This window comes from Hylobates moloch, unplaced genomic scaffold, assembly GCF_009828535.3.
Source record: "Hylobates moloch isolate HMO894 unplaced genomic scaffold, HMol_V3 SCAFFOLD_15, whole genome shotgun sequence".
NCBI lineage: Eukaryota > Metazoa > Chordata > Mammalia > Primates > Hylobatidae > Hylobates > Hylobates moloch.
In genome coordinates, this window is record NW_026652290.1 from 88,355,789 (window position 1) to 88,378,120 (window position 22,332).

The window sequence follows — 22,332 nt, forward strand, 5'->3', positions numbered from 1 at the left end:
ATGTGAGCCACTGCACCCAGCCTGTTTCTTTTTTAAAATCACTTCAACTATTTTCATGTGTACAATTCAGTGGCATTAAGCACATTCACAATGTGCAGCCATTACCACTGTCCATTTTGGTTTCATTTCAAGCCTTCAACTTCTAATTGTCTCTGCTTTGAAGAAAGTTTTAGGGACAGCAAGCAGGTGAGAAAGACTTTCTTTTTTTTTTTTTTTTTTTTTTTTCCTGAGACAGAGTCTTACTCTGTTGCCAGGCTGGAGTGCAGTGGCACAATCTTGACTCACAGCAACCTGCACCTCCCAGGTTCAAGTGATTCTCCTGCCTCAGCCTCCCAAGTAGCTGGGACTACAGGCACACACCACCACACCCAGCTAATTTTTGTATTTTTAGTAGAGATGGGGTTTCACCATGTTGGCCAGGATGATCTCGATCTCTTGATCTTGTGATCCACCCGCCTCGGCCTCCCAAAGTGCTGGGATTACAGGTTTGAACCACCGTGCCCGGCCAAAGACTTTCAGGAGAACAAAAGTGCCCCTTTTCTGCTGGACCCATACTAAGCCCCTAAGCCAGCCTCATGTTGTTTCCAAGAGTGTAGGGTGGGACGAGTTGACCTGGAGTGACAGTAGCCTCTTCTTGGCCCCCTGCAGCCTGGGGTGAGCCTGAGGCTCTTGATGGCTGTACAGAGCTGTGCTCTGGGGTCAGCAGTGTTTTTCCTCCAGTTCCAGGCCAAGGGCACAGGTCTGGTTGGGCAGGGAAGAGATGCACCCACTAGGAACTGACAGACTGTGTTCTAGCCCTGGCTGTGCTACCTGCTAGCTGTGTGGCCCTAAGTAGGTCACCCTATGTCTCTGGGCCTAGATTTCCATGACAGCAATCTACTTCAGCTGAGTGCAGCAGCCATGAGGTGCTACAAAGCCTCCTGCCATGACTTTTCCAAGTGCATATTTCACACTGAGAAGGGCTTCAGGAAATTTTCAGAGTCAACTAGACAACGACCAATTGTCTCAGTTTGCCAGGACTTTCCCAGTTTTAGTACTGAAAGCCCCAGGTTCTTCTGGGAAAACTGGGATGACCGTTCACCCTAGAGTCAGCATGGCTGTATAGAGTAGGCAGAGCTCTTAACCTGGGCTCTGTGAACCCCAAGGCACTTGAAATTATACACAGTATTTAGTGTATGTAAGTATCTGTCTGGATAGAAGGGCCAGAGCTTTCATGGAATTCTCAAAGGAGTCCTCAATCTCCATAAAAGTTAAGAAGCACCTTCTTTAGACTTTAGGATTAGTAGTATTATACTCAATGCATTTCTGATTTTGGCCAGCATCCTGTCTCCACTAGCTGGTATTATCTTACTTGTCAAATGACAACATCAAATGGTTACATATACAGATGCTGCAGAAATGTCTTGGAAAACCCATGTGAACTGGCTGCACAGAACCCAGTTGCTAAGGGAAAACCTTGGCTGCTAAGAATTGCTTTTATAGCCAATGGACAATTTTTCCCAAGGCACAAAGCACCTGGAAGTCCTCTCTGGCCTAATATTAGGCACCTATAGGCAGAGCACAAGATGCCATGAGAAGATCCCCCCAACCCCACCTAACCTTATATCCGGAGGCCACGGTGTAAAGTGCTCAACACACATTCCATCCACCTTCCAGTGGGTCTTGAAAATAGAGGCTGGAAATCAGAAAGCTACATTTTCCAGACTCCCTTGCAGCTAGGGCTTTAGCTTTGTTTTAGTTCCTTGAATTGATGCACTTACATGAGATTTAGAAGATAAAAGTGAGGCAGAGGCTGTACTTTTGTTTATATTTCTGCTGACAAATCTCTTTAGTATCTGACTTCTCTGGGATACTGTCTGCAGAGGTGCTTGGGTTTGGTCGCTAGCTTCAGTGGTTTGGGGTGGCAGGGTGTGGAGATCCATGTTGTGGGTGTGAATGGTGCAGGGAGGGCGTGGTTCTGGAGCTGGCAGCTCTAGAAGAAGCTTCCTGATCTCCTGATCATGCTGGCTTCCTGGACAAAGCAGGTTTCTGAAGAGGTTGCCATGGCAGAATTCAGAAGGTGATTTCCTAATCTTGGAAGAAGGAGCAGCTCCCTTGCAGATCCTACTTCTGCAGGAAGCCTTCAGACATCATCTCTTAAAGCTCAGCCTACAGTCTGCTTCTTCAGTTCTTACAGTGATTCTCCAACCTACTTAAGAGCCTGCAGTAAATCTCTTTCTGTTGGAATCAGTTGAATGGATTCTGTTCTCAGAACCCAAACTCTGGACAATACAGAGGCAGAGTCAGAACATGTCATTCACTGAAAAAGGTATGCTGATTGGATTGAGACCCATCGCTAATCTTGTCAAGGAACGAGAGTGCCTTCTGATGTTTGTCTCCACTGGGATTTTACTAATGTAAGCATTAAGTTATAAACAAATCAGAAATCAACTCTGTCATGTGTGTGATGAAGGTAATACTGCTTTGGGGGCATGGAGAGTGACTTGGCTAGTGTTTATTTAGCATTGTTCAAAGGTGAAAAGCTCTGTATGTGGTAGATACTAATGTTCTGGTCACTATAGAGACATACACTGAAGTGGGAAGGGAAATCATTAATCAGATTTACTGTAACTCTGAGGATGCTCCCTCAAATACAGCTCAATTCCCTGCATGTATTCTAAGCCAAGCAACTGTGGCTCGTGTCTCCATTTCTTTGGATTTTGATGACAGGAACACTTTCCCCGAGAGGTGGACAGTCTCCCTCCAGCTCCCCCAAAGCCAATCTTTCACTTACAAATGAATACAATGGCATGGGCTCTTTGACAGTCTTTGAGCTTGGTTGGTGTGAAAATGTTTCCTAATGGCCAATCACCTCTGGATAAACATAAAATGGAATTTCTGGACATGCCCCACTGAGGACTAGACTTTGGATTTCTGATGAGCCCCCAAAGGCTCAGGTACCACAGAAGACCTAGCTTGAAACAGAGAACATGTTTCTCTTTGCACAGTCATCACTACAACGGTAGTTGATTGGAACAAGATTCTCAAGGGGCACTGAGGGGCTTCCTTAACTGGTCACAAAATTTAATGAAACAAGTGATGACTTGTAGGCCAACAAAAAAATAGTCAGGACAGCAGACTTGCTTGCCCTGAAGAATGCTACCCCTTCCTGGAAACCAAGCATGCTGGGACTGTGCAGTGTGTGTGTGTTAAAGATTCTTGCCCTCTGAAGCCATGATAACTCTAGAAAAGATACAGATGTTGCAGGAGTAATTTCTTTTTCTTTTTTTTTTTTGAGATGGAGTCTCACTCTGCCACCCAGGCTGGAGTGCAGTGGCGCCATCTTGGCTCACTGCAACCTCTGCCTCTTCAAGTGATTCTCCCACCTCAGCCTCCCGAGTAGCTGGGATTATAGGCACCTGCCCCTACACCCAGCTAATTTTTGTATTTTTAGTAGAAAGAGGGTTTCACCATGCTCGCCAGGCTGATCTTGAACTCCTGACCTCAAGTGATCTGCTAGCTTCAGCCTCCCAAAGTGCTGGGATAACAGGTGTGAACCACCACGCCTGACCAGAAGTTATTTCTTGAAGGATTATCTTTTTTTTCCTTTTATATACAATGGTTAGAAGACAATCACGTAGAAAGAGAACGATGGTAGCAAGGTAGTATAATTTGAATCCGGATCACATACCTACATTAGAAAGTCCTCCTCTCTGGGTAATTTTCTCTATGGCTGTCTTCAGATCTCGAGAATTCATGTGTGTCTTGAGGTTAAAGTGAGTAGCAGGGTTGTCTCTGAAGAGTCAGAACAAGAAATACAAATTAGCTGGAAAGTTAATACCTTTGGAGAAAGGCAGAGATCATGGTTGATTCTTTTATATACAAATAGAAGCTGCTTCAAAGCCTTCTGCTATGGCTTGTAAAATGTCCCATTGTGGACTGGTGTGTGTAGAGAAAAGGAGGCTATTTCAAGGCTCAGAAGGCGTGTGTTGACTGTGCCATTTCCTGGCTGTGTGATCTTGAGGAGACAACTTCTCTGGGCTTCAGATTCCTCATGTAGATGAAAACATCGTTATAACACCCATATTGCTAATGAACGGGACTGTTGTCAAGTGGGATTTTGCAAATGTCAGGATCCCATCTGTGGAGTGCTCAGCGTTCTCAGCCTACCCCAGACCCCCCTCTCCAGAAAGAGAATCTCAGCTGTCAGCCACTCCCTGGGTTACCCTTAGCACTGGAATTGCACGTGAATAGTGGTACCAAGGAGACCTCTCTCTGTTTCTCATCCTGCAACCGGGTGACACTACTCAAACTCATCTAGAAGGTCAACATCTATTTTGCTGAAGACTGAAAAAGATTAACTGGGGATTAGTTGGAGTGAATTCAGTGGAAAAACACAATGAGAATCCCTGTCTAGAAATGAATCCCCATGAAGCGGCTGAGTGCAGGGTGTGGAGGCGTGCAGGAGGGCGGGTGTGTGTGCATCGCACCCAAGATGAGGTGTGAGATCACATCTCACAAAGCGCTGACACTCAGCCACAGGCAGTGCTGACTTCGTGGGCGTGAGACCTGCGCAGTCACACAGGGCTCCATGCTGCACAAGAGCCTCAGTCAGAAAGGCCCATGCTGGGCATAGTGCTCTGCTGCTGCCGTCTTGAAATTCTTCATCATTTTTTAACAAGCTGCCCTGCACATTACGTAGTCAGTCCAGGCTAGAGGTTACTGTTTTCTTTTTTCTTTCTTTTTTTTAACATGGAGTTTCACTCCGTCACCCAGGCTGGAGTGCATTGGCACGATCTCAGCTCACTGTAACCTCTGCCTCCCAGGTTCAAGCAATTCTCCTGCCTCAGCCTCCAGAGTAGCTGGGACTACAGGCACCCGCCACCGTGCCTGGCTAATTTTTGTAGTTTTAGTAGAGACAGGGTTTCACCATCTTGGCCAGGCTGGTCTTGAACTCCTGACCTCGTGATCCACCCGCCTCGGCCTCCCAAAGTGCTGGAATTATAGGCATGAGCCACCGTGCCCAGCCATTTTTTTTTTTTTTTTTTTTTGAGACGGAGTCTCACTGTGTCTCCCAGGCTGTAGTGCACTGGCACAATCTTGGCTCACTGCAACCTCCACCTCCCGGGTTCAAGTGATTCTCCTGCCTCAGTCTCCCAAGTAGCTGGGACTACTGGTGCGTGTCACCACACCCAGCTAATTTTTGTATTTTTAGTAGAGACAGGGTTTTGCCATGTTGGCCAGGCTGGTCTCCAACTCCTGACCTCAGGTGATCTGCCTGCCTCGGCCTCCCAAAGTGCTGGAATTACAGGCATGAGCCACTGTGCCTGGCCATAGAGGCTACTAAGTTTTCAAGAAAGAGAAGACTTTTTTTTTTTTTTCTTTTTTCAGAGACAGGGTTTTGTTCTGTTGCTCAGCCTGGAGTGCAGTGGCCTCATCTTGGCTCACTGCAGCCTCAACTTCCTGGGCTCAAGCAATCCTCCCACCTCAGCCTCCCAAGTAGGTGAGACCACAGGTGCACGCCACCACACAGAGCAAATTTTTTCATTTTTTGTAAAGACAAGGTCTTGCTATGTTGCCCCTGGCTGGTCTTAAATGCGTGGACTCAAGCAGCTCATTGTCCTGTTTTGGCCTCCCAAAGTGCCAAGATTACAGATGTGAGCCACCATGCCTGGCCAAGAAAACTTTTTAAAGTAGCCTTTCTACAAACACCGAAGTGGATCCAGGAAAAAGCGGTTGTGGGCAGTTTCAGGTGGGAAACTCAAGGATGCTGACCACGCGTGGATTCTTAGTGAGTCCTTGGGGACCGGGACAAGTGGTGCAGTCACGAGGAAACCAGTCACCAGGACCTGGGAGAGAGGAGAAAGTCTCTGCCTCCCCACTTCCTTTCCTCCATCCCTGTTCTCCAAACTGCTCTCTATCTCAAAATGATCTATGTTATCCCCAGAGGGTGGCTTATCTACGAGGCAAGGGATGAAAAACAGAAAGAGTGGACACCTTCTGGGAAGACAGGAAATTTAAAACAAGTTTAACCAAAGTGGGGCACTGGGGAAAAACCCAAATAGATGAAATTTCACCAGAAGAAAACCAAGTTCTATGGTTGGGACTAAACAGAAACAAACAACAACGCAGCAATCAGCAGAATGGGGAGATGTGGGTGTTGAGCTGGGCGTGACCTTCCTATCAACCTACAGTGTGAAGTGGCTTGATCTGAGGCTAAAGTCGCAAATTCAGGGAGGAGGAGTCACACAGAGGAGGAGCACTGTGGCTTTCACTCTGTATTCTTCCCCTTGGGTTCTAGGGCTTATGGGTTCATTTTTTAAAAATTCTATTTATTTATTTTTTTCGAGATGGAGTCTTGCTCTGTTGCCCAGGCTGGAGTGCAGTGGCTCGATCTTGGTTCACTGCAACCTCTGCCTCCTGGGTTTAAGCAATTCTCCTGCCTCAGCCTCTGGAGTAGCTGGGATTACAGGCACCTTCCACCATGCCTGGCTAATTTTTTTTGTATTTTTAATAGAGACGGGATTTCACTATGTTGGCCAGGCTGGTCTCAAACTCCTGACCTCATGATCCAACTGCCTTGGCCTCCCAAAGTACTGGGATTATAGGCATGAGCCACTGCACCTGGCTAGGTTTATATTTTTACAAAGCAATTTCAGTAAATGCTATGTACACTTTTACTTATACAGCCCATCAGCCCCCATCCCTCAGGTCCTGGCCATTCCTCTGTATACATTTGCTTTTATTCCCTACCCTGTATGTCTACTACAACACCGGGAGTCCCGGCCCCCATGCTTCTGGCTGCCCCTGAGAAACCCTGTGTTGGTCTCTGCAGTGTTAGTTGTGTGGCCATCTTCTAGAGGACCCTTCAGTCCTCAGTTCTGCCTGCAAAATTCCCCTGCTTGGAAATCATCAGAAGTTCCCATTGCTAAACTTGATATTTTGGCTTTCAAAGCATCCATAATTTAATTTCCAACTATCATGTTAAGGCTGTTCTCTTTCTTATTCTCTCTTTCCCTCTCTTTTTTAGGATATTCCGTGTTCTAGCCAAAATGAACTGTTCACCCTTTCCCACTTTTCTAGCTTTGTGCATTTGCTCACTTCTTCCCTCATCTGGAAAGCCCCAATCGTGCCCACCCTCCAAGCTCAGCGACCCATCTCCTTTACCCCCAGCCCCAGCTGACAATCTCTCTGCCTGACTCAGCTTTCTCTAACCAACACCTTGCATAATATGTGGCGCCTACAGGGACTCAATTAACAGCATTAAGATTTCTTTGTTCTATTTCTGTGCATCTCTAAACCTCTAAACTTTGGTGTTCCCTAGGGAGCTAGCCCCGTCATGCATCTCTTTTTGGCTTATGCACATCCCTGGGAGATTTCATCAACTCCCAGGACTCAGAGACCATTCATGTGCCAAAAGCTGCCTGTGCACTGGTTGATCCCCTTTCTTGAACCTCACATATACATAAAATGGCTTCCATACAGCTTCCTCTGGAAGGCACCTCAGGTTAGGTATTTCCAAACCTGAAGTCGTTTATCTTCCAAGTCTGATCCACCCAACCACCCATCTCCCCATCTGCCTTCCTCTCTGACTCACTCAGTCATCCAGCAGTGTGTGTTCCTGACACTCTCCTCATCAAATACCACGTCCTGTCAGACCTACCTCTAAATATCTCTCATATTTCTCCCATCCTTTCCGTCTCCAGGTTTGGGCTTTCATCTCTTTCTTGAATATTGCCAGAATTTCCTACCTGGTCCTAACCAGGGCAGCTTCTGCAGTGGATGTTTTATCCAGTTGGTTCTAAGTGTTTCACAGAAGCAGATTAACTAAGCAGTTATAATGCCTCTTCCAAGAGGTCTAATTGTGTACAGTATTTGTCATTTTGTGATCTTCATCTTAAGAGGGCCCCCAAACTGTATAAGCTACAGAGTCCTTAAAGTCTGGCTCTTCCCCTAGTGACCAAGGGTTATCAACATTTTCAGAGCCAAAAAAAAATTAGTTGAAATAAAAAAACATACTGGCTACAAAATGAAAAATTGCAAAATTGACACTGACAATAAATATGTAATTGTCCATGAAACATGTTATTTGTACATTTTTTACATTAGTTATAATGTAAAACATTAATAGTAAAATTTTTAATTTATAAAAACTGAATTACATTTGAAAATGATTTGTGGGCTAGATTTTCTCACTTTGCACAATTTCCTGAGGGTGTCTAGTGACTGTCGAGAAATAGTAGCCAATCATAAATTAAACGTTGCTCATCGACAAATAATTTAAAAAGCAAAAATATAAAGGTTCCTTTCAAAAGTTTTTATAGGCCAGGCATGGTGGCTCGCACCTGTAATCCTAGCACTTTGAGAGGCCAAGACAGGAGGATCCCTTGAGCCCAGGAGTTGCAGACCAGCCTGGGCAAACAAACACAAACAAACAAACAACAACAAAAAAACTAAAAAAAAAAAAGTTTTTACAGAAAAAAGTATTTAATGTTGAACCTCTTCACTTAGTCATTTTCATGATATTCTTAATATTGATCATTAAGGTGCTGTCTTGATGTTGATCACTTTATAGAGCAATTGTCGATTCCCTGTCTCTTTCCCATACCACATACACAGCTGAGTCTTGTTAGTCTTGGCAGTTATGTTCTATAAAGTTGCAGTTGCCATGAGCACTGAATTAGCAAGTACTGAGCCATTCCTTCCAATGGAAATACGAGGTTTGGTTCCTGTGAGCCTCTAGTCACAACATTTTCATCAACAGAACAATATATAACCTTGTTTTACATGTGTTTTTCTTTGAAGACATTGAATTTAATATATGCTTCTTACAAATAATTATATGCAGTATATCCTTATAATAAGATATTAGCTGAGAAGGGTTTACCATTTTCCTGAATTTGGATAACATGACCATAAATTTCTTTGGCTTTTAGCCTTACAACTATGCTGTCCACTATGTTTTTTTTTTTTTAATCAGTCATCATCTCATGAATTCATAAGTTTAGCCTCTTTTCCATAGCTTCATCACACCCTTTAGATGTTATTTCGGTACTTTCTGGAGTGGGCTCATATACAGACTAGCAAATTTCCTCTTCTTTTTCTGATGTACCAAATTATTGATTCATTAACATTGAGCTCACAGCCAATAGCATTGTCACTCATGTCTGAATAAAGCTAATTGAACACAGTTGTTTTCTCTGCAAGCCACAACCCAGCTTCTTGCACTTAAGAAAGCTAGATAGCATTTCAGCACTACATTTGGAGTCCATTTTAAATAGCAAAATCACCAAAGACAAGCACAAAAATGTAAAAAATGTGGCACTAAAAAAAGACTGCAAAAAGGACACTTGAAGAGAGTTGAAACAAGAAGGCAGAGTGGACCGGGCGCCTGTAATCCCAGCACTTTGGGAGGCCAAGGCAGGCAGATCACCTGAGGTCAGGAGTTCGAGACCAGCTTGATCAATATGATGAAACCCAGTCTCTACTAAAAATACAAAAAAATTAGCCGGGCATGGTGGCACGCGCCTATAATCCCAGCTACTCGGGAGGCTGAGACAGGAGAATCGCTTGAACCCGGGAGGCAGAGGTTGCAGTGAGCTGAGGTCACGCCAGGGCAACAAGGTCCAGCCTGGGCAACAAGAACGAAACTCTGTCTAAAATAATAAAATAAAATAAAATAAAATAAAATAAAATAAAATAAAATAAAATTAAAATAAAATAAAATAAAATAAAGGCAGAGTGTTGTCTTGTTTGACCTTAGCTGGGAACATGTGCATCAGGTGACTCCATTTTTTTTCTCCACCTCTATACATGTCCAAAAAATGACTGCAAAAGTTTCTGGAATTACAAATTTGAGGTTACAAACAAGTTTAAACTTCAAGGAGTAGGCGAATTTGCAAATACAGAATCCAGAGATCATGAGGATCGACTAGTAACCTACTTGAGAACAGGCACTTTCTCCTAGCTTCCAATCCCTAGTGCTTAGCATCCAGGAGGTACTAAATAGGTAATTGTGAAATAAACAAATGGAAGAAAGGAAGCTCAAACGTCCTCTCCTCTCTCGGTTCATCCCCAGTGGAGGTGAACACTCTACTTCTGAGCTCCACACTGACCACCCCTTGCTTCTGTTACATCCCAGATGATGAATCCATCTTCAGAGGCATACAGATGAGCTACTCATATAATGAATGAATGGCTGCTTCTAATTTTTTTAACGGTATTTCTTTTAAAAATATTGCCTCCCTGGATGGATTGTGAGGTCCTAAAGAACAGAACCTCTACCACATTTATTTATTTAAATAGATTGAAAGGTTGGATCAGAGGACCTCTGAAACCCTTCCTGATTGCTAAAATTATAATTAGGGGCAAAGGCATGGAGCTCATCCACCAAGGGAATTAAAGGCAAATGTAATCAAACCACTTAGATGAATTTTTCATCAGATCCTTCACAAATGACCAAGGGCGCAGTACATGGCAAACACTTAATAAATATTTGTTAAATTCTACTCTAATCATAATAGTGAATAATAAATCATTAATCTGCAGTCCGTGGCAGGTCCCAGGACCAGAGTATATGTGTCCTTTTCCGAGATACATAGGCTGATGGCCTGATTAACTCTAGCCTGGTGACTCTTCAGACTTGGAGACTATTTTAAAAGTTCAAAGAGGTATGCCACTAAATTTTTACGCAAGTAATCTTTTAATTTGTAATTTTATTACAGGTTCTTATTAAATGCAAACACAAAATTTTTTTTCTAGGGAATATCAAAGATTTCCTTTGAAAATAAGAGAAGAAAACATAGAGGTTGATAGCTCAAAAGGAAAATTTGATTGTTCTGTGTTTGGAGGAAGACCTAGGTTTAATGAAGAGGAATGACAGGGAGCCAGAAGTTGGCCGTGCCTAAAAAGGAGGAATTTGCGTAATAGTAAATGGCTACGCTGCAAGGGTTTAAGAAGCAAACACCTGTCAGAAATGGGCACAGGTGTTTGATTCCTAGGAAGGCTTGAGGGCTAGGGACAGGGAAATTGGACGGATCATCAGTGTTTCCAGACCTACCTGATGATAAAACTCACCTAAGGCACTTATTAAACTATATAGGTTACCAGTCCTCTCCTTGAAAGAAAATCCGTGGGGCTGGGAGATCCAGGTGATTCTTATTCTCAGGAAAGTTTGTAAAGCTCCGGATTCTAGAAGGCTTCTGAGGCCCTTTCAGTCCTAAAGTACCTATTCTGTTTAAGCCCCTGGGTCTACTGTTTTACCCCATGACACTCTGAGTCACACAGAATGAGCCTCTCAAATGGATTTTTGTGCCAGTAGAGAAATATTAACTAATCATAATTCCCTCCAACAAGAACTTTTCTAAACTATTTTCTCAAACAAGCCATCAACTTAAGGTTACAATCAAATAACATAGCTATTTAGCCTTTTAATTGTTTTACTAGCTAATATGTGATGCTTTATGGACTTAGTCAATGAGATGGACCATGCCTATAAGATCAGGAGGATGTTTCAGGTCACACGCCAGTGGCTGCAGACTTGTCCCTTGAGGGTATTACCTGGCTCAGATGGAAAATCATTCTGCCCCCATCCCTTCAGACAGCTATGAGCTCTGCTAGAGCAGCTATGACCAGCCCAGGGTGCAGTGGCCTGGGCCAATCTGTTGAGGGACTTTGCACAACTAGCCCTCGATGAATGGGAACTGGTCTTTTCCACATTTCCCAGCATCAGAGAAGGAGGAGCAGGGTCTCATAATCAAATTTCGTTTTTAAGTGAGTGGGTTTTTTTTTTCTGCAATTACTATGAGAATTCCTCTCATCTACCAAAAAGGGTAGAAAATTGAGCTGCACGGACCTCTTCCTGCTGGAGTAAATGTGAATCACGTGCAATATGCTGATCTGAGAGCCACTCCTGAACAAACTGGCTCACCGGCTGCTAATCTGCAACCACATCACAGGGCTCAGTGAGTGCTGGGGAAGTGTGGCATCTTGGCAACAGAGCTTCCCAAGCTCAGATGTGCATCTGATCACCTGGGGATCTTGTTAAAATGTAGAGTCTGACTCTGTAGAACCCGAGTGAGGTCTGAGGTTCTGCATTTCTAACAGCCTCCCAGATGATACTGTGGCTCACACTTTGAGTAGCAATGTCTTAGAGGATGCTTTAGTAATAATAATAATAATAATAATAAATCAGCAATGGGGCTTCCAGTGATAAGAGGAAGGGAGGAAAATAAGAAGTCTATAGAAGGCAAATGAAAGGCAGAGAAAGGGAGGAGGGTGGAGCTCTCCCCCAGCCCTCTGGACTGGCCACTGTGGGGGTCGGGGGCACTGGGGGACTGGGCTTCACTGGAGGACAGCACAGGCCCATGAGAATATTCCAGTCTTCACTCTGGTTGCACCACAGAATCAGCTGGGGAACTCTAAAAAATAATGATACCTGGGCTCCACACTCAGAAAATCGGATTTAACTTATGTGAAGTTTGGTCTGGGCATCTGGAGTTTTAGGAGCTCCCAGGTGGTTCTATTGGGCATCAGGGTGGTCATCTGCTTCTCTGGGGGGAGACTGATCTCAGGGACCCCAGATAAACCCAGTGGATGTGTGAGGAGAGCTGAAAGGGGAGGGGTGGAAGTCAAGCGCTGTTGTTTGTATGTACCTCTAGGAGCCCCGCATGATAGGGAAGAAAAAGCATAGGAGGAAGAAGAAAAACCTCAGAATCTTATGATTCTTGGGCAAATTGTATTCACAGTTCACTTGGCCTTGAGACTCTGTGTTCCTGAGGAGTGTGGCTTGTGGGCCTCACCTGCCTGTCTCTCAGAGAGGAGAGAAGTGGCATGGTGGGGTCTTTGTGAGGGGCACTAGGCCCTGGAAAATCGGGCCAGGCAGGTGACGGGGAGCTGTTCTGAGATCTTGAGAATTACAGATTAAAATACCAACCTCTGAGCCTCATCTCCTTGCCAGATTCTGGTTTAATAGGTCTGAGGCGGGACCCAGGCATCAGCATTTAAAAAAGCTCCCCAGATAATGCCAACGTGAAGTCAAGGCCCAGACAGCCCCTTCCTGCTCTGAAGTCTGAGGGTGGGTGCTGTGATTCACCTCTGCCAGCCCCCATCCCAGCTGCATTTCATGCCCCAGCCCCTCCCACTCCCGTTTTTTTGGCTGCAGACTCAGGGAATGAGACAGAGTGCTCCTCGATGCCAGTTGTATTAGCTTCCTATTGCTGTTGTAACAAATGATCATAAACTTGGTGGCTTAAACAACACACACTTAGTTGAGAGTTCCAGAGGTCCCAAGTCTGACGTGGGTCTCCACGGCTGAAACCAAGGTGTGGGCAGAGCTGTGCCCTCTCTAGAGGCTCCAGGGAGAATCCGTTTCCTGGTGTTTCCCAGCCTCTAGAGGATGCCTGCACTTCTTGCTCATGGCCCTCCCCTCCATCTTCGAAGCCAGCAATGTCACATCCCTCTGACTATGCTTCCATCGTCACACCTCCCTTTGACTCACAATAGCTGGGAAAGGTTCTCCACTTCGAAGGACTCGTGTGGCTACACTGCAACATCCCTATAGTCCAGGAGAACCCCCCCCCATCTCAGAGTTGTTAACTTTAATCACATCTGCAAAGTCCCTTCTGCTGTGTGAGGTAAAATATTCATGGGTTCCAGGGATTTGGACATTGACAACTTCGGGGTCATTATTTTGCCTAACATACCGGACACGGCATTTTGCTTCTTCCCCTCAACTCTGACTGTCCTGCACTTGGTGGCTCAGCTGACCTATGGACGCTGCTCTGCCCAGCTGAATGCATGACCACGAGTCTTCAGTCCAGGGGCTGAGGTTGGGTGGGCTGAGAAGTGAGAAGACTAAGGAGATGCGGCCGATTCAGAGCCACTCACTAAACCACAGGACAGCTATTATAGACTCATGAGCAAGGGAAAGTCTATTTGATTTTCAAATGAAGAAAAAACCAACAGTTCCCTTCATCCCACAACTGTTTCCAATTTTGATATCCTAGGGTTGATTACAAAGAACGTGTGCAATTATGTTCCATTTATACAGAGACGGGGGCCTGAAATGAAAGTGTAGTGAAGGTCTGGAGGACATTTAGCACCTGTGGGTCTGGGATGCAGCTCAAATGCAAGGTGTTTGGCCACGTTACTAGAGTTCACCTAATGGCTTGCCCTGGCTGTTCTTTCATTGACTCTTTCCGTGTTCCTGTTGGTATTAGGTGCAATTATAAGCCTTTCGGTTGTATAATTTGAACTTAGAATTCATGTGCAAGACAGGGGCGTGATCCTTGGCCTTTTGTCCACACACAATGTCTCAGTCTTTAGGAGGTGAAAAGTAGCAATTTCAGACTCTTTCCTCGCAGATGAGCGAAATCTCTGCTTTCAAGACAATTTTGTTTGACATTTTACGGATTAACCCAAGACTAATATTTGTCCTCTGCCCCGGTCATGCATTTAGCTGTGTGTTCTTGGGAAAATCAGTCAACCTCTCTGACTCTGTATCAAAAGCTGCCTCTATTCCTGGAGGCGTGTGATGAGTGTGGTAGGAATGCAGTGGTTGCTGACAGGTTAATGTGATTGTGGGTTATGGGCCCTGCAGGTGGAGAACATGGGAGAGGGTGCTTGCCCAGTTCCACGGTGGTTGAGACTTCTGTTGGGCCCAGACCAGAGGTAGGAACTCAGCCAGTGCAAAGTGAAGTTATGGAGGAGCAGAAACCAAGAGCCTGGCAGAGGATGCTGGTCAGGTGAGAGAAGATCAGAATGGACAGGCAGAGAAGCGTAGAGATGCAGGCAGAAGAGGGGAAGGGGATGGCCAATGACTCATCAGTCCTGTGAACACTTTCCTTTCCATGAATCTCCCTTCACCTTGGCTACCTGGAGTGGTTTTCTGTTCCTTGTACCCAAAATGTCTTTGAGTAGGAGATTGTGGAGTCAAGATGTGTTGCATTTTGTAAATGAGACCCTTTTTATAGGTCTTATATTTTTCTTTACCTTTTTCCCGGTTAATATTTAGTATGAGTCTTTTAACTTCTAAATTTGTCTTTCAAGTTCTAAATTTAAAAGTCTAAACTCTGACTCAGCTCTCCTAAGGAAAACCCAAGGAAAGAATCTTCCAGGAAGCTGTGTGGACCAGGGGCAGTGGTAACGGAGGGGAGAAGGAAGGGAAGGAGCAGTTCTGAGCTCTCGAGTCCTCCTCCCTTGGCCAGGTCCTTCTCAGCTTGAGTCCCTCTTTCCAGTGCTAGTTCTTGATGAGGCGGTCATTTCTTGTAGGGCCTCTTTCCTCACTACAACACAAAGAGGTAGAATCAGGTGCTCTCAAGGCCTCAGGCTGTGATTCCAAGAGCACAGGGATGATTTTAAAGGGGAGCAAAGAGGGCGTTAGAATCTGGTGAGAACCCCATTCACCAGGATGCCCCACTCCCTTCCTCTGTATGCACTCATGCATACAGCGGGGGTTGAAGGGGACCACCCAGGAGAGGAAGCTGGGCAAGTGAAACAAACAGCAGTTTCTGCTGAATAAATGTGTCTCCCCCTCAGCCTCTCACTCCCTTCTCAGGCCGCCCTCTCATTTGTTTTGTTTCCCACGTTCCATAGATGGATGTATCACCTCTGTGCAACACATCAATTCATCATTGATGACCCCACCTCCTCGGGACCCTGAGACTGAAAGGAAGGGAAAGGCAGTTATCTGGTCTGTTAGTCCCACATTCATTTACTGGATGTCTTCTGAATACAGAGCTGGTCACTGAATTACAGGATGCCAGGGCTGGCAGAGCCCTGATAAATCACCTGGTCTGACCCTCGTGCTATGCAGATGGCAGCACTTACAAGGAGAGGTTAAGTGACTGGCTTAAGGTCACACAGAAGAGCTAAGGCCCAAATTCAGATCACCTGTCAGTGGTTCATTGCGCTTTCCACTCCACCCTGTTGCCAGGGGAGGGCGAAGATGATAGATTAGCTTATGTGAGCATAAAACAGTGGAAAACACACACATTTCCCTAAGTGCTCCAAATTAATAAGAACCCCGGGAAAAAGTCAGACACAAGGGATTTTTTTAGATAGCAAAATTGAAAAGCATGGGGGTAAACTCTCGCTTGTGAATGGCGATCACATTAGGAATATCTGGGGAAAATGTTTTGGGGGAAAGCATCTTTATTTTTCTTCCTTCCCTGCAACGTTTGTTCTCTAATCCATGCTCTCATCAGCAACACTATTCTCATGCCATTTTTCTTTTCCCTGACATATTTATCACCTTATTTTCGTATTATACTATAAACCTGGATATATACAAGCTTTTAAAGCAGCTATTTTTAATGCAAGATAACACACCAAGCATTGAGCCCCCCAGTAAAATTGACTAAGGACATTTGGCATTAAAACGCTTACGTTTCCTCTCTAGTAAAACCTGTCATCCATTGGCTATCTGTAAAAAGTAACACAGGAATGAAAATGGGTTGGCATTTTGAAAGCAAAAAATACCCCTTAAAACTGCACTTTTCTTATTTCAACTGAAAAACTTCAAGATAGATCACCTGAGCTTGAGAGGTGACATTTGCAGCAATGGGTTATTTTTATCTAATTGAGTGTGACTACATACAAGTGCCAGTTAACTCATCTATTAATTTTTCCTGTCAGGAATAGAAGGTAGTATCAAATGTGTTATCAGAATTAAATTCTAAAAACACAAATGTTGTAGGTTCTTATGAAAATAAAGCATTTTATTTATTTCTCTTGACAACTTAAAAATAAATATTCATCTCTTTGATAGAACAACTTTGGTTAAAATGAAACCTCTGAAGGCGCTGGAGACCCCGCGGGTGTTGTCAGGTATGGATAGTTTTTCTTTTCAGGAGGGTGAGTAAGCTGTGACCGCAGCTTCTGAGCAACAGGCACCAAAGGTTATGATGGTTTCCACTTCCATCACCCCTTCCACACCCACTGGTCCTTTGTAGAAGGCGTGATACCCATCCTGCTCTCACTGATTCTTGGTCAAAAGGCTACCTATTTAAGATGTGTGTATAAATTTAATATTATGCACGCTTGTTCTTTTGATTGTTTATCATCAATATCTGTATACCTGTTTCAGTGAGAAACCTATTCATATCTGAAATAAGAGTGATTTATTATCGCCAAATAAAAGATTGAGACTGGATGTCAACATGAGCCCTCCATTTCTACCCTAAGTAAAATAATAGAGCAGTTTGGGGAAAGTCATCTAGGTGCTCAGCTGACTGATGGGGGCCATCTCTCTTCCCACCCATTCTTCCCCATTGCCTGGTGAGTTTTTCCAGTGCCAGTGCAGGGGCCTAAGGTTATTTGGAGAAAAGAGAAGATACAACCTAAAGCGCCACGTTCTCTAGGCGTCTACCCTATAGGTGGATAGGTTGTAGCACAGGGTGGAGTCCCTCAAACAAATGCTCTAATAGTCAGGGTTGAAAGCAGATGCAACCTTCTTGATCTACAGATGAGGAAACTGACAGAGAGGTGAAGGCCTAGCCCAAGGCCACACAGCTGGTAATTGGCTAAGTTAACACTCACACCCATCTCTCCTATTTTCCAGATAAATAAATATTCTTGAGTGCAAATGCCATCTACTTACAAGTGTTTTTTAATCTGTCCTTTCCTTCAGGAAGTCTCAGATTTCTTAAAGGCATCTGGATTGCTTCAGTTTTTTTTCATTTACATTTGCATTAGGGAAGAGAACAAATCTGTGCTCAAGGACACGTTGGTAATATTTGTGGCATAAAATTAAGCACATGGCATGACTTCCTTTCTGGATTCAGAACATTAACTACACTTACCCATACTGGACAACACCCATCAGTGGACCCGCAGGGCCAATGTCAAGAGCTTGGGCAACTTCAGCCAGGAGCTGCTTCTGGATTCGGAATCGCCGTTTGCCAATGCTGGTGCTCCCATCAATTAAAAATGACAAGTCAATTTTGCAGTCTGCGGAATGGAAAAAGACTGTATTATTCTCATGATCTCTCACTGCGTTTACCTGGGCATCCTCTTGTTCCTCTTCCTCCATCAGAGCCCCCTGAGAAATGAAAAGAAAGGGAAAAAAAGGTAGTAAGATGCAGGGTATATTTATTTACATCCCACAGGGGTTTCCATGAGCACCAGGGTCTTGGACACTTGGGCTAGTCCTTATTTCCATAACTGTTTAAAACTCTATGTATCTGCCACAATTATGGATTTCAGAAGCAGCGACGTCCTAGCCAAGCTTGGGAAGGCTGTCAATGGTTTCCTAGGCTAAGATCTTGTAAGTGCAGACTCCCCGTTGTGAGAATTCATCAAGACTGAGTCTCAAGAGCATGTGGCTTTTTGCTCTCATCCTAACTTTTTAGAAACAAGTGTTGGATTTTTATAAGGTGTGAGAGATCTGCAAGGCCAGCAGTGAGGGAGGGCAGGAATTATAGAATAAGAAATTGATACCAATCTTCTCCTTCATTTCCCTGGGCGAGGGAACCAAAGAAATTACCCACATATATGTATAGGATGTCAGCCCTTGTTCATGGCTATCATAGATTTTTTTCCTTTCTTTCTTTTAGTTGTGATGAAGACTAGAAAACTATCCTATTCTGGCTTAGGATCTCTGGATCTCTGTGGATATATGAAGGTTATAAGAGAGGTAAAGGGATGGATGGGCTGCAAGCTCTTCTCACCCTTTCAAACATCAAAAGGAACTAGTGAAAAGTCACATAGGCTAATGGAAATTAGTGTTTCCTTTGCTGTAGACAGGAATGATATCATCTTAGTATGATAAAACTGACTATTCAATGCTGATCGGAGGTTCTTATTGGGAGCTACAGATCCCTTTGATTAGTAAAAAGTGAAAAATAAATTATTTAACAGTCACAATTTAGAAGACAAAAATGTTTCAAAACAGAGCTCCATATAGGAAAAAAAAACAACAACAACAAAAAAGAGAGAGTAAAGTTGGAAATTTCTAGGTTGGTGTATCCAAGAGGACACTGGGGCACTGCCTGTTGTGGGTGGGGAGCAGTGGCCAGACAGGCCTGCACCTCTCTAAGCTGCACACAACCACCCATGTTCTGTACGGTGCATTGTTGCCATAGAGCTGGAGTCTTCTCATTCTTCAGGAGGAGAAGCTCTGTAGGTGGAGAGGGTTGTTGCTGGTTTTAAAAAATCGTTTTAAAGATGAAAGCAATAAATGAACATGAGTTGACAAAGTTTTGAGCCGAAGAATTGATGAGAAATATTTATTGCTGAGTGCTACTGCAGAACGGTGATTAGGAGAAAAGTTATACCTGAGAATGTGTTTTATTATCTTGCAGTGTTGCATGGCAATCAAAACCAGAGAAGTAGGAGACGACAGGGACCCGTCTGGGACCGGCTGACTTTGCTCCATCTAGAATCAGGGCACCTGTTTGTACCTTGGCTCAGTAGCAAATCTCAGAAGAAAAGCTTTTGCCTCCTGTCTGCCTGGGCGTTCAGTGCCTACCAATTCATCCTTTTCAACTGGCTTCCTTTGTCCTTTGCTGTCCCCAAACTGCCTATACCCAAGCATGATCTTGAGATGAAGAATGAAAGAGGCAAATAAAGTCCAGAAGCAGAGTTTAAAAATGCCACTAAAACCTGGGGTAAAGGAAAGGAGAAGCAGCATGTGATTCCCATATGCAGCTAATCATGTTGTTGGTTCCCAAGCAAGGCCAATTCATTTGTTTTCTGGCGGGGCTTGCAGTGTGAATTGTTGCCAGCAGGTGGCAGTGGAGTTCTTTAGGGCTTGCCGCCTACTAGCACCTACAGTTTGCTAGACTCTCAGGCTCCACCCAAACCTATAGAGTCAGATGTGCATTTTAACAAGATCCCCAGGTGATTCCTGTGCACAGTAAAGTTGGAGAAGTAATCCTGAGGTGGAGTTTCCCTTCCAGATGTCAGCAGATTAGTTCAATATGCCTTTTGGAATAAAGGATTTTTGGGAACAAGTGTTAATTAGAGTAAGGGCCAAAGGGCATTTTCTTTTTACATGAATAAAGTACATGGATATTGTAGCATCTATTTTGATTCCTCACAGGCAGCTTTTTTCTCCTTATTTCTTACATCTTGAATTGTTTTCGGGATTAACGTATTCATCTTATAGTTAGGTCTTAAGAAAGTGAGCTGTTTCTCTATTTGCTTAATTCTCTTTACTCACTAGCCTGATGGCTGATACCACGGTTACCTTTGCTCCTCTTTTAAATGACAATGGTTCCAGCTCAGGGCATGTTTTGACTGAGACCCATGGCTATCTTATATGGAGGTGAAAACATTCTGATCTGAAGATGCCAACATCAATGCTAACAGGTAGAATTGGGTTATGGAATGTTCAGTGTGAGCAATTTATTATGGCTACAGAAGAGGTCAGAGGTTGAAAGTCAAGGAAGAGAAAGTAAGATATGGTATCTATGGGAATCACTCTACCAATGTATTTAATTGCTTTAGTTTCCTTCAACATGGTACCATTTTATAGATTAATGCTTTGTGTTGTCCAATACATAAGGCCAGTGTTTCTTAACTCTGGACACATATCACCGTCATGTATATATCAGGGTTGCTAATGCAGCTTCAACAAATGAAGACTCCTGGGATTCACTCTGGACAGTGCTTCTCAAGGGTAAGTGTGCAAAGGAATCAATCACTATAGAACCAGCAGGTCTGTGTTTCTAACAAGCTCCCTGGTGATGCTGATGCTGATTCTGCTGGTCTCCAGACCACACTTTGGGTAGCAAGGTCTAGGGAGAACCTGATACAGTAGGTATGAGGCAGGAAGGTGGGCATCTTTAATAATGTCTTTAGGTGATTCTCATATGCAGCAAGGTTGAGCCTCACTGTCCATTGGTGGCTGACTAGTAGTGACTTTCTAGAGGAATTTGCAGGTGCTTTCTTTCCATACCTTGCAGGCTACTACTATGTCTTTCTCATTTTCCTTGTTTTTCTCTGGTTCTTCCTTTCTGATATCCTCAGCCGGTTTCTCCTCCACTTAGTGTTGTTCTCCAGGCTTAAGTCTTCTGTATCTTCTTCCTTTACTCTGTCTCCCTAAGTCACATTTTCTGTTCTCATAGCCTCGGTTTCAAACCATAGCTCATCGTCTTACAACTCTAAATTTCTGATTAGGCTGTTCCATCTGAATGTCAGACCTGGGTAGTCTTCTCTCTACCAGATCAAATGTCTCGAAGAAAATGATAGACATAAACCTGCTTCATCCCCAGTGCTCCTCATTGTAGTACCATTTACCTAGTCGCTCAACTCATCTTTAACTTCTCCCTCTCTCGAACCTCCACCTTCAATCTTATAGATTCTCCCTTCTCTGTATCTCTTGAATATGCACATTTATCTTCGTTTCCACTTCCAACTCTGAGTTCTGGCCACCATCATTTGCACTAGACCATTGCCCCTGCCAACATGCCCATCTCCTCCTTTTATCCTTCCTTGTCTTTCCATTCCATTCCATTCTTCACCCTGTTGCCATAGCGATGTTAAAACATTTTGATCCTCTCCCCCTCATGCACATAGACAGTTTACAGCCTTCAAAAGCTTCCCTTTCCCCTTAGAACAAGGTGTCAGAAGAGGGGAAATAAATAGATCCACGGTAGGAGAGAGGCAGGTTTGAGTGGGAGTGAGTGGGAAGAGAGGAGAGAGCAGTTCAGATGTCAAAGACACCGTGGGTTTCTAGTTGTCAATTAACTTACTTGGATCTCCCAGGGATACTGGCTCCAAAGACTGTGTGCTCAATTCTTCTTTTGGAAAAAGTCCTGGAAAGAACAGTAAAACTTTTAGTGACTTACAAGGACAGGAAGCAGCCGGCCTTACCCCATGGGAGGGGACATAATGTATATTCACACCCAGCTTGGGGGCTTGGCTTAAAGCTAACTGTGCTTTTCTTTACATTACCCCCATCCTGAGAAAAATAATAAATTAATATTTACTTACAGCCTATCAAAAACATAGTACTCTGCTGGGGGATTTGAAATCAGGAGACTTGAGTTCTGTTCTTGTTAATTTATTCTTTATTCTGAGCCTTAGTTTTGTTATCTGAAAGCGTTAAGCACTTGGCCATTGTAAATTATGTCTCTGTAAAATTCTGAAAATCTTGAGCCACAGAATGTGTCTTGTTCGAATAAACCTCCACCGTGCCAAGATCATGTAGGTCCTCAGTCAACATTTGGTGATTGAGACAATGAACGAAGATGAGTAAGGCACAAGGAGGACAATCTAATGAGGATTGGATGTGGACTGGAGGAAGGCAGTTTATTTACAAGTAACTCAAATAAGGCCGGGCGCGGTGGCTCACACTTGTAATCCCAGCACTTTGGGAGGCCGAGGCTGGGCAGATCACGAGGTCCGGAG

The 22,332-nt window shown here is 44.1% G+C and overlaps 1 protein-coding gene across 1 annotated transcript in view; it reads right to left on the reverse strand.

Annotated features, from left to right (window-relative positions):
* The window catches only part of VIT (vitrin), a 123,095-nt gene that overhangs the window by 10,007 nt on the left and 90,756 nt on the right, over positions 1–22,332 (reverse strand). The window contains exons 9-11 of the mRNA XM_032176675.2: positions 21,675–21,737; positions 17,781–17,928; positions 3,671–3,774 (exon numbers count right to left, since the gene is read on the reverse strand). Coding sequence (XP_032032566.1) covers positions 3,671–3,774; positions 17,781–17,928; positions 21,675–21,737 — 315 coding nt within the window. The remainder of the gene's footprint in view (positions 1–3,670; positions 3,775–17,780; positions 17,929–21,674; positions 21,738–22,332) is intronic.